The sequence below is a fragment of the Megalobrama amblycephala genome, linkage group LG5 (genome assembly GCF_018812025.1).
Source record: "Megalobrama amblycephala isolate DHTTF-2021 linkage group LG5, ASM1881202v1, whole genome shotgun sequence".
In the NCBI taxonomy this organism is placed as follows: Eukaryota; Metazoa; Chordata; class Actinopteri; order Cypriniformes; family Xenocyprididae; genus Megalobrama; species Megalobrama amblycephala.
In genome coordinates, this window is record NC_063048.1 from 16,007,729 (window position 1) to 16,024,820 (window position 17,092).

The 17,092-nt window shown below is 36.8% G+C and overlaps 1 protein-coding gene across 1 annotated transcript in view; it reads right to left on the minus strand.

Moving 5' to 3' along the window:
- Positions 1-1,808: 1,808 nt before the first annotated feature.
- Positions 1,809-17,092, minus strand: part of sorcs3b (sortilin related VPS10 domain containing receptor 3b) — a 112,091-nt gene continuing 96,807 nt past the window's right edge. The window contains 4 exon segments of the mRNA XM_048190845.1: positions 1,809-2,723; positions 10,441-10,676; positions 10,902-11,007; positions 13,160-13,259. Coding sequence (XP_048046802.1) covers positions 2,662-2,723; positions 10,441-10,676; positions 10,902-11,007; positions 13,160-13,259 — 504 coding nt within the window. The 3' untranslated portion in view covers positions 1,809-2,661.

Sequence of the window (17,092 nt, forward strand, 5' to 3'; positions counted from 1 at the left end):
ATAGCAACATTTCCTGGGTGACAGTATAGTATAATAATTGCGTATTCATTTTTTTTTTGTAGCTATTTACACATCCATAAATGCACAAATAGGTAAAATAAAATAGGCAAAACACAAAATGTACAGAGTTGTGAAGTTGTGCAGAGTGGGGAATTTTTAATCAAACATTGCAAAACAAGTTTGCACAATAATGTGAAGTACTGCGTCATGGGACATGTAGTTTTACAATTTGCGTACGGTCTCATTAACTTGCAATTATGCCGGTCACATGTGAATATTGGCTGAATTTAAAGTAGGCCCATCACAACAAAATACAAAACACTAAGCGTTGAGTGTGCAGCGAGTCATCTGACTATTTACTTTGCTGTACATTTAATCACAATGGAAAATTAGATTCTAAGGGAGGCGGTACGGTCCTTGGAGGCAAAGCTCTCTGTGCTTCACCATAAAATCACTCAAACTCTCATCCTACCCTTCTCTCCCTTGTCACATAAACATGACCACTAGGGCTCCCTAGAATAGATAAAGCTAACTTTTTTTCATGCAGAGTGCTCTTTTGTCCATGTTACTGAACTTTAATCTTCAAATGCAACCGTACAAACTTTAAAAAATGCTTAGAGCTATAAAAACCGCTGGATATGTATGAGTCGTCTACGGTGTGTGTGTGTGCGTCAGTGTATGTGCGAGAGAGAGAGAGAGAGAGAGAGAGAGAGAGAGAGAGAGAGAAGAGAGAGCTAAAATGATGAAAAATATGACATTCTAAAGGCTACTGTGGTGCAGGATATTTAGCCAGCAGCCTGTACATTTATGGGTGGATATTGAATAGAGGCCTGTTTGCACTTCCTTTGTGTACGTAGTCTTTGAACAGCAACAGCAGATCCTGGAGTCATAAAATCGTAACGTTCTGAAGACTTTTATTTATTTCCTGTTTTGTTTCACTCTCTGTGTCTCAAAGTATCCTGAACCATTTCAATTGAGAGTTTAAAACTGGTGATTAATGGATTCATGAATTTGTTAGTTTAACCCTGACTCAACTGTTGTTCGAAAGTTTGGGGTCAGTAAGATTTTTTTAAAAAATATTTTTGAAATAAGTCTCATATACTGACCATACTGCATATACTGCATTTATTTAACCAATAATACAGTAAAAACAGTATTACAAATATTACTGTGAAATATTAAAACAACTGTATTCTATTTTAATACATTTTAGAATACATTTAAATCCTGTAATGGCAAAGCTGCATCATTACTCTAGTCTTCAGTGTCATATGATCCTTCAGAAAGCACTCTAATAATATTCTGTCACATTCATGTATTGTTCTGTTCAGTTTAGTCTTAGTTTCCATTGTCATTGTCTTAGTTCTAGTCACCCATCAGTTGTTAGAAGAAAGAACTCACTATTTGTATATATCCTATTACTAAATTAACAATGTAGAGACTACAATATGAATTAACTTTAAAATAATAGTTTGTTAATGATTTGTAAAGTGTTACCAAAATTTCAATGCAGGAAAGAAACTGACAGAAAACAGAAATTATACCTGGAATGGTGCACAATGCAGATTTATGCTGAATCACAATGTTTATTTTCATTTCAGCAGAGAAGCTCTTTTGTATCCTTTCATTTAACGTGATCCTATTAAAGATTCTTCAGTGTCACAGGTCACCTGCTGTAGACTATTTACTGGAGAAATGAAAAGATGATGGGTGTTTGGAAATTGCCTAGAGAAATTGGGACACACAGCCCATCCACTTGTTACAGAAATGTCATGAAAATCCATTGTAAAGAATCAGTGGGTAGTCACTAATGTAAAAATACATTTATTCAGATTAAAGTGAGTTTCAGTTCACAGTCAAATATAAAACTGGCTGTCAGCTATTAGCAGCGATGAAACATGCGCCCCAAGTATACTTCTAGGAATACAGTATTGTGAATACTAACCAAATTAAGAATATGTTGCCATCTTACAATATTAATACACATTGACAAGGCACAAATGGACACGTTCAGCAGATGAGGCTTCTATACAGATGAAGGTACCAACCTCTATTTGTGCCATGTACATCTACTTGATCGTAAAACCATGCTCCTTATGACCTCTTAACATCTCAGAGACACTATCAATTCAGATGAGGTAAGCATAAATATGAACATACATAAAGCTATAAGCATATTTCAAATGATTAAATATTCATTTTCCCATATGAAAGTGTAGCATATGTTTTTTGATCTCTAAAAGTGAGCTGTTTGTTTACAAATGTGAGGCAGTTTATCTTAATATATCTACAAGTTAGCATGCGGAGAATGATCTCTTACTTTTTACAAAAGGAATTATTTGGTGCCCCTGCTTAGGAAGAATAGATCAATTTTGCTGATCGCTTTAAGAAAGAATTGTATTGGGGTGAAAGAAACTACTCCTTAAGTGCTGATAAAATATAATTGTAACGTTTTCGGTAGAGATTTTGATTCAATTTACACCTGTAATTAATAATACCTTGATTAACACTTAAGGAATTGATTATTTATAGAGCTCAAATGTAAAACACCACAATAATAAAAAGGCATAAGCACCACAATAACAGGAAAAGTTAAGGGATAAAATTTTATAATTAAACATCTAATACAATTGATATTTCATCATCAAACCTTCCTTCATTTCAGACATTGGTGCAGTTTGGAATCTGTCTGGTCCTAAGCCGCTCTCCAACCCCAAGGCCTCCTAAACACATACACACACACACACACACACACACACACACACACACACACACACACACACACACACACACAAAGCAGAAAATCACAGTGATTGCAACCAACAAGCAAGGGCAACTTTGTGATCAATGCTTTCCACTTCAGTGTCATGGGATCAGTCCTTGATTACTTTGAATCAAAAAGTCTTGGGACACTCATAAGACAATCACCTTCCCTGACAGCAGAGTAATAACAGTAGAATGAATGAATTGGGGTCCATCCACTGACCTCATGCTTACAAACAACAGACAGACACAAAACAAGCACGTCTCTCTCCATGCTCCTTGAGCACCAAATTGCATCTTTATAAACATTAAAGCCGACAGAAAATGACTTCCCTTCTAAAAAAAAAAAAAAAAGTGCACCTAGTTGTATTGAATGTGCACTTGTAGTGTACTGTAAATCCTAAAAGCATATTAAAAAAAAAAAAAAAAAAAAAAAAAAAAAAAAATGTACTTTTAGATATATTATTAATGAAATAAAAGACTACTAAAGTGTACTTAAAGGGTTAGTTCACCCATAAATGAAAATTATCCCATAATTTACTCACCCTCAAGCCATCCTAGGTGTATATGACTTTTTTCTTTCAGCCAAACACAATTGGAGTTATATTTAAAAATATCCTTGCTCTTCCAAGCTTCATAATGGGAGTGAATGAGGCTCAAGATTTTGAAGCCAAAAATCCATCATAAAAGTAATCCATACAGCTCCAGGGGGTTAATAAAGGCCTTCTGAAGCGATGGATTTTTGTAAGAAAAATATCCATATTTAAAACTTTATAAATAGTGCTGTCAAAAGTACAGCATTAACGCATGTGATTAATTCTTTCAGTTTAAATCACGCTAAAAATATTTAACGCAATTAACGCAGCATCTGTTTTTTTTTTCCGTCATAATTTGGCTAGCGTTACATTATATGACCATGCTCTTATTCACGCAAATGCTTTTAAACTATTCAAGCACCACAAGACAAACGAGAACGTCCTGTCTGTGAATATCGTGTCTGAGTGACACACATGACTCGTGTGTATATAGACGCACTCCAGTATCGAGTTCTCTTTCGCTCTTGAACAAACAATAACACACAGAATTATGAATAAAAACACGGAATAATTACCAAAACGCCCATTTTGTTGAGTATCCTCATAAAAGCAGTCTTAAATAAGTTAAATAACATCTTAAATGAACTTAAAGTTGGCGAGAAATCGAGATGCACATCAGATCCGCGCCATGTATGGCAGCGGCGGGTCTTAAAGTCACAGCATCCTAATAAACCAGTTGCTGTGATGTTAATCAAAGAACAAAGGTAACAGAGAAAATTGTTGCTTTAATAAGGATTAATCTGTATTTAATTTATAATATATGCAGTGAAGACTGTATTTGTGTTTGATAACTTTATTCAGTTTCTGTAATTTCCTATCTGTTAGACATTTTGACATCTGTGTGTGTGTGTATTTGAATATTCAGGCGCAAGGAGAACTGATCGCGCGTGTGACAGAGAGAGCGCACACGAGAAAGCGCTTCTGTTGTGTGTCATTCAGCGCGATTTTGCCTATCCCCCCTTCACTAACAGCAAGTTAATCGATAAAGAATTGTAATTGAATTGTAATTTTGTTATATAACGTTCTTGGCATTTCATTTGGCTGTAAGCTGAAATTAAATTCAACCAGCCAAAGTGGCTAGTGGGAGTTGGCTGTCTTACACGCCACAGCTGAAATCTACCTGCATTTGGCGAGTTGGCGGGTTTTAATGTCAAGCCCTGATTGTATCAATCAAGTTACAGAGTTGAGCATCCTAGGCCTCTTCCGTGGAACTTCATCCCATTGAGGCCTCCACTCCATAGCTTAGCTCAGACAGCAACCTGTCTTGGAGTGAGTGTCATTATTTTTCAGGCCTCCACCCTTGAGCTTTTTCTTAGGTCAAGCTGATATTAACTCCCCGTGTTCAGGGTCCTTTAAGAATGTTTCGCTCCCAGAGCTCTGCACCCCTTGTGTTCAACACCAATGATGAACAGGTCGAGCCGACTAAGTACTCCCTCCTATTTAGGATGGTACTGAGTACGCTTCCTTAGAGCTCAAGCATTAGCCCCGAGCCAATGTCCTGTGGTATTCTAGGAGTAGTAGGCCCTATATGGAGGCCTCCGTGACAGTCTGGTTGCATGAGTTCTGTACTCCCCTTGTTTAAAGGGTAGAAAGTGATATGCTGAGTACATCGCTTGTGTGGCAATGTGAATGAGTACTCCAAGCCTACACACCCCAGGTAGCTATCTCTGTTAGACTCATTTGTAGTTGGCCCTCCTCAGGCCGCCTTGATGCCGATCCTCCAGATCAAGCTACATTCCTAGCACTTCTAGCTAGTTTGAGTGTCCTGGCTCCCCAGAGTACACAGATTGAGTTCACGTTGCAGGCTCCACAGAAGCCTCCCTGATTCTAGTCCCAGATCTTGGCTGATATTCTACTTGGTCGAGCCTAGGTAGTACTCCCCTCATGTTAGAAGCTTGTTCTGTAGAGTACCTCGCTCTAGGGGTGACCCTGAATAGTCGACGATTCGAATCTTCGATAGGAGGAGCCTGATTCGACTACCAATCTCACAGTCGAATCGTCGCAGAGGTGTTATGAGAAGAGATATGAGGGCGCTCAATATCTGATTTTACATAGACCTACGGGTTCTTTCCCAATAGGTTAATATATAGCCTATTATGTTAACACTATAAATAAAAATGTGAAAAGAAAGAAGCTTTTAATAAATATTTTTAATGTGCGTGAATAAATCCAACCTGTGACCGATTTAAGTTTCACTTCCATGATCCGTGACCGGCAGAGGAGCATCTTCACGGCAGGGATTAAATCTTCAGCAATGTCTGGGATAAAGTGTACAATTGGATGCACTTTGAAATGGTAAAAGATGATCAAAAAAACGTATGATGCAAGTTGTGCCAACAGCTCATGTCCTAGAACTCAACAACGACAAACACTGCGGCGCGCTTCTGCTGGCCAACGAGCTGACTATAGCGCGCTATTTGAAAAGACTCAAATGGACACAGGCAGATCGCGTGAAAAACTGGATTTTTCTCTCTCAGTCAGGTAGGGTAGCTACAAGTGATTTCAAACTATTTCAGCCGCTTGTAATTTGATTTTTGGACGCTGTTAATGTTTAGCTAAAAAGACTGCCACTCCAGTTTAGCGTTTATTGTCTCTGCAGTTAAAAAGACAAGTTGACAATTCTAATACTTTCGTTATTTTAATAATTTCTTTAATTTTAATTTATTTATTGATCACTCTGGGTTATCTAATTTAACTCTGGCTTGTGTTTGAATATGTTCCCCTGCACAGGCATTTTGCAGTTTGACTTGATCATATTTCATTTTTTTAAGTAGGCTATTTTTATTTATTAGAACGGTATATTCTGTTCTAATTCAATTCTGTAAATTAATGTTTGATAAAAAAATTAATATATTTTTTTTATTAAATTAATTTTTTTTGTTGTTGTTTGTTTTTTGGTGCATCAATGTTGCGCTGTAGATTAGTTAAAGCTTGCTCGCAGAGACAATTTAGACGATGTAATTTGATTTGCCGACATATGAAATGTAGCCTATATCTATCTGCAGTGTGGCCTTTCTGCAGATATTAATATATATATTTTAAAGTTTATTGATCCAAAATGTTTTTATTTATTTTCTATATCTTTGAGAGTGTTCTGTATATCATGGCTGTTTATCCACATTGCCTTTCATTTGTTCAAAAAAGATAAAAGCATTGTCAGTTTCGTCTATCACTTGACAGGCAGTTTGGTCGGTTTATAGAAAGATGTTTCTCTGTGTTGTGTGTGAAAAAAAATAAAAGTTGTCTTAAGCCGCGGGTAGACTATAGCCAGGCCTTACTTCATTTTCCGTGTCCTGCTCCATCTCGTGCACAATTCAGTGCGCAAACCTTTCAAAGTCCGTGCGCACTCTCTAGTAGACTGCCCCCCCCCCTTTATGATTCGACTATCAGTCAAATATAGGCAATCTGATTTGAATCGGATTCGACTATGTGAATCCGTAGTCGAGGACACCCCTACCTCACTCACTGAGTCTGGTCAGAAGGTCGAAGGACTCATGTGAGTAGAGTCCACCTCCCCAGGATGCTTGTCTCTTTGTCTGGTGTGAGCAGGTTACTACCTCTTCTGCAGTCCCTCTCATCTGGTTGCCTCTCATGAGGCAAGTATGGTAAAAGACTCTGTTTAGGAAACAGATAGGTTGTTGTTGGCTAGACTAGGTCACAAGTCAGACTGGGTTAGCCTCCCTGGTGGCTTTGGGGGGTTGACACTATGTCCCCCTAAAAGTGACTGGCCAAGGCTCCTTTTAGCCCCTGGCCAAGGAACCCCTTACCAGTGAAGATGCTGGTTCCAAGCCCTTGAGCGGCCTTTGACAAGTCCTTCCATTACTTTACGAAGGCACTTTTTCATTAAGACTGCGGAGTCATGAACACGGATTGACAACAGACCCGGAAGAGAAGAGAATGCTGAATGTCTTAGTTTTTGTTATTATTGGACCAAAATGTATTTCCGATGCTTCAACAAATTCTAACTAACCCACTGATGTCACATGAACTACTTTGAAGATGTTTTTATTATCTTAATATGTTTTTATTATCTTTCTGGACATGGACAGTATAGCGTACATTTTCAATGGAGGGACAGAAAGCTCTCTGACTAAATCTAAAATATCTTAGACTGTGTTCCGAAGATGAACGGAGGTCTTACGGGTTTGGAACGACATGAGGGTGAGTCATTAATGACATAATTTTCATTTTTGGGTGAACTAACCCTTTAATTTTTTTAATCAATTGACAGCACTATTTATAAACTATACTCACTGGCTTCCGTTAACAGCCGTACGCAAGTAGAGTTCTGGCGGAAGAGTGACCTCTGATCTGACAGATGATGTAGGATGTAGGAGTAGTGTAAGCGTAGGCGAAAGGAGACGCCTCTCGCAGTTCAAACAAATAGGGCTGGGCAACAAACTCAAACTTCTTTTCTCTTATATCGAAATCTCAGACATTTCTCTTTCGGAAAGAGGTTTCTCTTTCTTTTTCAGAGGTCACTCTTCCGCCGGAACTAGACTCTGATTGCCGGATGCATTGATTATAGTTTATAAAGTTTTAAATATGGATATTTTTCTTAAAACCCATAGCTTCACTTCAGAAGGCCTTTATTAACACACTGGAGCCATGCAGATTACTTTTAAGATTGATGAATGCACTTTTTTGGGCTTTAAAATCTTGGGTACCATTCACTCCCATTATAAAGCTTGGAAGAGTCAGGATATTTTTTAATATAACTCTGATTGTGTTTGGCTGAAAGAAGAAAGTCATATACACCTAAGCTGTGTCTCATTCCAAAGGCTGCGTCCTCCGGAGGTCGCATTCAAAGGTTGCATACGTTATTGAGGCTGTATTGTTTCAGAAAAGTAAGTAAGACTCTCCGAACGCGACCTTGGAATGCGTCCTTCTTTCACAGGAATTCGGAGGATGCATGAGGTGTATCCTTTGCTGCTGCAGATAGCCCACAATTGTTTGTGTCGCTGTTAACAACCGTCATTTATTTGAAAAAAATGTATTAAATAAATGGTGCCGTCGTTGTTTTTGTTTAAAACTTTGTTCTTCCTAATATCCTCCTCCATTGTCTCTGTAACAGATATCTGTTGTACATAAGCCAGCTCCTCAAGCATTAACCAAAATAAAACAAGTAAATAAATTTTCTTTTCAAATTACATACAAATTTATTAATAATTTTCATTAATTTGCTGAAAGCGCAACGGCTGCCGTGAGTGCGTTGGCATAGCAACGATATACTTCCTGTTTCCTTTCCTGCCTGTGTGTCTTACAAAGGATGTCTCATTTAATTCTGACTAAGGACACTCCATATACCACATCCTTCACAGGATTCGTCCTCTTGAGGATGCAGCCTTCGAAATTAAATGAAATGAGACACAGCACTAGGATGGCTTGAGAGTGAGTAAATCATGGGATAATTTTCAATTTTGGTTGAACTAACACTTTAAAGAGAGCACATTTTCATGACTGTTTCTGAACAAACTTAAACTTTAAAAAGTGCACTTTGTAACAATGTCAAATAAAAAAAAGTTTTAAAGGTGCCCTAGAACGTTCTTTCACAAGATGTAATATAAGTCTATGGTGTCCCCCTAATGTATCTGTGAAGTTTCAGCTCAAAATACCCAATAGATTTTTTTTAATAAATTTTTTTAACTGCCTATTTTGGGGCATCATTAACTATGCACCGATTCAGCGCACAGCCCCTTTAAATCCTCGTGCTCCCTGCCCTCCCGAGCTCTCGACTATAATACAGTGCATAAACAAAGTTCACACAGCTAATATAACCCTCAAATGGATCTTTACAAAATGTTCGTCATGCATAATGCATGCATGTATCGGATCATGTGAGTATAGTATTTATTTGGATGTTTACATTTGATTCTGTATGAGTTTGAGGCTATGCTCCTTGGCTAACAGGCTAATGCTACACTGTGGGAGAGATTTATTAAGAATGAAGTTGTGTTTATGAATTATACAGACTGCAAGTGTTGAAAAATGAAAATAGCGACGGCTCTCTTGTCTTTGTGAATACAGTAATAAACGATGGTAAGTTTAACCACATTTATCAGTACATTACCAACATGCTAACGAAACATTTAGAAAGACAATTTACAAATATCACTAAAAATATCATGTTATCATGGATCATGTCAGTTGTTATTGCTCCATCTGCCATTTTTCGCTATTGTCCTTGCTTGCTTACCTATACCTAGTCTGATGATTCAGCTGTGCACATCCAAACGTTAATACTGGCTTGTGTAATGCCTTGAACATGGGCTGGCATATGCAAATTTTGGGAGCGTACATATTAATGATCCTGACTGTTGCGTCACAGTCGGTGTTATGTTGAGACTCGCCTGTTCTTCGGAGGTCTTTTAAACAAATGAGATTTACACAAGAGGAGGAAACAATTTTTGAGCTCCTGTATGTCATTTCCATGTACTGAACTCTTGTCATTCAACTATGCCAAGGTAAATTCAATTTATTTATTCTATGGCACCTTTAAATACATTTTTTAAATCTTTTGTCATGCTTTAAAGAACCACAGTTAATTTGATATGTTAACTAATATACTAAAGCACATGTAAATTACTATAATTTTAACTGTAGTGTGTTATTTGATATTACATTTAAAGTTAATATATTTTAAATGTACTAAATTGTATATTAATTCTATATATTGAGCAGTACAATTTATCCATATTTCTTTAGTGTACTTCCATATATTTCCATAAAAAGTAGGCCTACTCTTTTTAGAAGTATGCTAATGTGTACTTTTTTCCCACAAGAGTTGTTAAGAAACTAACCGAGTAGATAGATTCAACAACAACAACAAAACCTAGAACAGGAGTGTCCAAACTCGGGCCTGGAGGGCCACTGTCCTGCAGAGTTTAGCTCCACATACCTGTGTGGAAACCTCAACATACCTGTGTGGAAGTTTCCAGTATGACTAGTAAGACCATGATTAGCTGGTTCAGATGTGTTTAATTGGGGGTGGAGCTGAACTCTGCAGGACAGTGGCCCTCCAGGAGCAGGACTGGACATGACCTAGAACATACGTTGTGTATGGGTTGATTACTTCTCTCACCTGGGTTCTGAGCCTCCAGCTCTTTCTCCATCAGTTCTCTCGGAGGCGGCAGATGGCTGAAGCTGTTGTGTGTTCCAGTGTTCGAGGGAAACGATGTGTGTGTGGTGTGTGTGCTGCATGAAGTGAACGAAGTGGCTGTTGTATGCGTGCCGTTCTTCTCCTGTCCGACAGCGCTGATCATCTCAGGCTCCTTCTCATGGGTATCCTCTGTCTCCACATGGATCCATGGGATTTTACTGAGAAGACAGAACCAAAACTAGTGTTATGGAAAAATACTGGATGCATTTGTTGTTTCTAGTCAAAGTAGAGGAAACAGTTACTGATGCCAATAAAGTAAGTGAGGATCATTTGTCAGCATTGGCTGGTATTTTCAGGGCATATTAAAATAACAGTCCATAATTAGCCTAGATTTGTTGAGCAGAATTGGGAGAATTGGGAGATTTTGGAGAGGTGAGGCTTACCGTTTAAACTTGTAGATGAAGAGAATGGCCAATCCCACCAGGCCCAGAGAAATCAGTAACAGCATGGCAGATCCACTGGGGAGAACACTGGAGTCCACCAGAGGTGCTGCAGGCAATGTTAGACAGCACAACTAGTTAGTCTCAATGTCTCAACTCACGTGTGACAATGCAATGTCCTTCATTCGTGTGACAATGCAAAACTCTATTTGTTAGGAAAACTTTTCTGATTAAGTATATACGTAGCTATTGATATTATATGATAAATAGTTACATACTTAAACTTTCATACATTAGCCCTGTCCAAATACTCACACTTGCAGTCTTGGCCACTTGAGAGCGCATGTACGCGACAGGAAGTAAGGGTGCAAGACTGTCCCATGTCTTAAAAATGCCCAAGTGCAGTGCCCTTAATGCACACTAAACCCACACTATCTTGAATACCGCTTTGGAGCGGTATTTTAGGCTAAGCGTATCCCATCATGCATTATGTTCGGGAACTCACATGCCCTGAAATCGTGAGATGTCAAGGAAAACGTTCGACTGTAAGTTAAATTAATTACATATTACATATAATTTGGTAGTAAAATATAAAGTGTTGCACATTTTATTGATGCAAAGATGAGTAGGCTATGTGTATTTTGTACAACTATTGCAACTGATTTTTATCACTTAAAGAAGCACCACAATTTTGTGGTAACACTCTGTAAACGCTTGCATTTTTTTTTGCAAGACTATAAGTGTGTCCCATCGGGTAATCAAAAGTTCTACACACACTTGCAGTCTTCATGCCCACTTGAACACTTGAGCCAAATACAGGAAATACATCAAGTAAATAGACAAGTGGCCAAGTGCAAAGACTGCAAGTGTGGGTATTTGGACAGGGCAATTGTTTATAGGGACTAATCATAGGGACTAATCATATTTAAACTGTGTTTATCCAATATGATACAACAAGTACTTGAGTACATTTATTTCATGACTGTATTATGCTAATTATGCCCATTAAATAAAAATGACAATCAAATCATTTAATCATTGCATACATTTTATGTGATTAAAATGATGTTGATTGTCAATTTCTTTTAAAGATTTAACTGCTCTGACATTATTCAAATCTCAGTGATTTTCATTATAACTCTTGCTAGCATAATTTTATTTATTACAAATTTTATTTACACACACACTGCATTCATAATATTATGTATATACCCATTATATGTAATAATTATGTTGATTATAATAAAGAGGTTTCTTTATGAATAAATTATTATTATTTTTAATTATTTTAATTATTTTTATTTTGATTATGAACAAAATCAAAATGCTTCAAAGATTTAAAATTCATTTAATAATTTTAAAAAGCATAAAAAAACAACCCTGTATGATTCTAAATCTTTCTTTTCTAAGAAATCTTTAATATGTAAAAATAAAAGAAGACAATGTGTATATGTTACTGGTATAACAACAAATAACTGAGAAAACAAGAAATCTGTTGACCGCAAAACTCTTTGCTGTCTCTCAGAGCGTGTCTGATAGTGTGAGAGGCATATCCATTTCAGTAATTCTAAAAACTCTCTCACTCGTTCACCACACACACACACACAAACACACACACACACACACACACACACACACACACACACACACACACACACACACACACACACACACACACACACACACACACACACACACACTGCAGTCCATCCTTCAGCCCTTTGAGGGTTGACGCATGATGATTGTGACCTTTCGGCAGAATGCAGGAGGCAATCTGAACCTTTTCCTGTTCGGAGCAATGAAGACAAATGGCCGTGTCTGAAAAGGGTAGAATTATATGTGGCAGAGAGACACCCTTTATGATCCTGTAATGTCATTTCCAACTCACTATATTGGTCATGCTCAGACAGGCTCAGCATTATCAATATTAATCTAAAGTCCAGGGAAGAGTATCTGTTCTCTTGGATTTCTAGCTCCAAGAGAATTTTGAAGGATTTGACACTATGGATCGTCAGCAAAGTAATCATGTAGTGTACCTTATATAACCACAGAAGCGTAAAGTAACCTCAAATAACCACAGGCAGAGCTGTCATTTACCACAACAAGGCTGTAATTAAATGCACAACACAATGCAGTAGACAGTTTAATGTAATTCATAAAAACAGACAACAAGCATATTGTGTTTCCTCTGGAAGGGTCATCTGAGAACATTGGTTGTCCTATTAAAGCCTTAGGAACAGAAACTTGTGTTCAGGTCTTACCCAGTGTGAGCTGAGACACAGACACAGTGACCCGTGTGTCAGGCTTCAGATCAAACTGTATCAGGTTCTGATTTAAAGCATTCATGAAGACCTCTGACATCTGAAACAAGAGGAAGATGATGGTGAGTGATGACGAGGAATAGCAGAGCTAAAACAGCAAAGAGGTAAGTGAAACCAGTGGCCAGTTGCATAAACAGCTTAGACTAGTCTTACAAGATAGTTAGTGATGGAATTTGATTTCTTTAACACTGGTTATAACTTTTTTATGCCAGTTACATACTAGATTGGCCTAGTTTGAGTCTGAAAAGTAAGACTAAATCACCCCTTGACAAACTGCTAAATGATCAAACTAGTTTTTAAGACACAGTCTTAAGTTTTTTACGATTGCTTACACACTAAAATTAAACTTTTCCCACAATTAGCAAAACCTTACACTCAAGGAGCAAAACACAAAGCTAGATCTGCACAACTATAAGCACATTCTCAGCCTCACACTTTTTGCAAAACACTACACACATTGTTTTGCACAACACTAAATACACTTCTCTACATTAGACACAGAAATCTAACATAATGTCACTTCTTTTCCATTTCAAGACACTGCTTTCCAAAATACCACACCTATAAACCAATTGATCAAACACAGCCGTCAGGTGTGAAGACACTTGGGTGCTTAACTGTAAACTCAACAATCAGGTGCTATAGTACTATAAAAAGGCAAAATGTGAGTTTGAGTCTTCAACAAAATGAAAGGCAATGTGCAGTAAAGGGAGAGGGAAAACATAATTTAATATTTTGAATGTTCCGGGCCAACGCGGTGGTAACATCCTGTATGTTGCATCACACAGAATAGGTCCTCCAAATGCCAACTTAGGCTCTTACAACACGGCCCACATTTCACATTTTAGACAGACTGCACAAAATTCACAGCAGAAGACCAAATGGATGCAGAGCAGATGAGATACATTGTCATATGGGACAATGTAAATTTCCACTATCTGCCCTGGTCAAAAAACCGGTTTCATTAGCATCCAAATTTTCACTCCAATACATCCCACCATACGGTCCCTTCCTTAAACCCATTGAGGAGTTTTTTGTTTGTTGTTTTTTTTGGCATGGAAGGTTTAAATCTCCAGCCCTGTGTCAGGATGTGCCTCATTCAAGCCATGGAGAAGGCCTGACCGAACTGATGCAGGATCTGTGCAAGGATGGATTCACCTTTCAAGAAGATTCTTCCCTCGCTGTCTTGCGTGAAAGGACATCGCCTGAGATGTGGATGAAGCTATGGTCAATCCAGCTAGGCCAAGAGTTGATGCTTTGGTGTTTTGTCTTCACAAATTTTTTGTTCGTGTAATATATTATATTTAGAATATGTTCTAATTTTCAGTGCAAAATATAACCTTGGAAAGGCATTGATGTATTGAATGGTTTTACTGTGGTGAATAAATATTGTAGTACTTCTTGTGTTTAATGTACTTTACTCTAACAATATCTCTGAAAAAATCAAACCCAGCATATAATTAGAAGTATAAAAGTTACAAGAGTTTAAGATTGAGCACAGCAGTGTGTAGAATCAAACAGTCAGAATGTATGAACATGTGTGTTCCTTACTGTCAAAGTTGGGTTTTGTTATATAAAGTTTTGAATGAAGTGTTTCTTTTGCAAGTTGAAGTGTTGTGCTATTTGGTGTAGGGTTGTGCAAACCGGGCCCTGTTTTCAAAGTGCTTAAGAACTAAAAAACTTAACACAGCAAGTAAGCAACTACTTTAGATCTGTACACTTTAAAAAAAAAAAAAAAAAAAAAAAATATCTTGCATTTAAAGACTGATATTTTACAGAGATCATACGATCCTTATTTCAGTTACAATTTTACAGTTTACAGTTTACAATTGCTTACAAGCATTTACCAATACTTAAAATACTTTTTCTAAACTCTTATCACAGCAACACACATCACACAACTAGCCAAATAGTTAATTTTCTGCCCAAAACCATATTTTATTAAATAAATACAAACTCTACATTTCAAAATGCTAAAAAACTTTTTACACATTTGCTATCTCTATCAAAACACAGCAAACCTGATTCAAAATCGAGTTATTTTGTTTAAACACTAGCATTAGTTTTCTATCCAACAAGAACTTACAGTCAATGTTTGCGAAATGACTGTAAAAATACTAATAGTTGATGGCATTACAAAAAAATCCATTACTTGACATGTTTCAGTTCTACCTGCAGACAATATGAAATCTATTGTTCCTTTTACTGCAGTAAAACTAGAATGCTTACATGTAAGTCATTCTACATTTTTGGTTGAGTGTTGAATGTGTGCATTTTGGGCAACATACTGTCTAAAAGTGTACAAGACATTACAGTAAAAAAAAAAAAAAAAAAAAAAAAAAAAAGACAGAAGTAACAGAATTGCTCAGGGCAGCCTCTGGTCAAATGGGTCCCCAAACTTCAGTTGTCCCCTTGGTTGAAATTGCTTTCTGGTGGTGGGTGTGTGGTGTTGATGGTGCCCCCATAGAGAGTGGGATGGTGTACCCTTGGTAGTTAGTGCCCTACGCAGACCACATATTCTGCATATATGGAACAGTGGTAGTGGAATCGTTGTAGTAAAAGCTTTACATGAACCTTTCACTGAAATGAAAACATGAAATTGCTGCTATAGATCAACAAATCCAAGATACATGGCCTTTGGTTACTGTGGAAGCTTTTTTCCACCACAGAATAAAAAAATTGTAAAAGATAATTGTGACTTTTTAATCTCACAATTAAATTTTTTCCCCCTTGCAATTGTAAGTTTACATCTCACAATTCTGACTTTTTTCTAGGAATTGAAAGAAATGTCCTGGCTTGTGAATGTCCAATAATGGAAAGAACTTCAACACTTGACTATGCCTCCAACTGAGATTTATAATCTGCTATTTCTCAATATTTCAGTGATGCTTATCAATTGTTTCGGTATTTGTTTTATATATTTTTTCAATAGTTTTGAGCTGCTGTTGTTGTTGCAGAAGTAGAGGTTTTATACTATTTTTAAAGATTGGAACATTAGGTCTTCATTTCTGACATGCTATGTTTAAGCATTTGTAAATAAGATCAGAAAGATCCATGATTTTGGTATTGGATAAGCTTGTATGAAAAGAAAATTTATGCAATTTAGAAATGTGTTAATTGACTGCGTTTTGTGTGAAAACGACATGAATTGTGTTAATGGTATGGCCACAACAGACGGATGTTGTGCTAATTGTGTTTAGAGCATTAAAAATGTGACGAAAGTATTTTATCAACTGAAAAAAAAAATGTAATAGTGATATTACAGTTCTTTCAAATTGCTTACACACTAAAAGTGGTATTCGAGGCCCACTCATTGAAACTATTCATACATGTAGAGAATATTCAGACCAAGTCTACAAAACTACAAGCACATAACATGCTTTACACTCAGTTTGCTATTGTAAATAAACTTTTTGCAAAACATTTGTGTGTGTGTGTGTGTGTGTGTGTGTGTGTGTGTGTGTGTGTGTGTGTGTGTGTGTGTGTGTGTGTTTGTAATTTATGAGGACACAAATTTGCATAATGACACTGGTATTATGACGTAAACATGAAATATGAGGACATTTCATGAGTCCTCATATTAAAAATAGCTTTAAAAACATACTAAACAATATTTTATTAAAAACGTGCAGAATGCAGAATGTTTTCTGTGATGGGTAGGTTTAGGGGTAGGAGGAGTGTAGGGGGATAGAATATACAGTTTGTACAGTATAAAAACCATTATGTCTATGGAATGTCCTCACTAAGATAGCAAAACATGTATGTATGTATACATGTAACATATATATATATATATATATATATATATATATATATATATATATATATATATATATATATATATATATATATATATATATATATATACACACA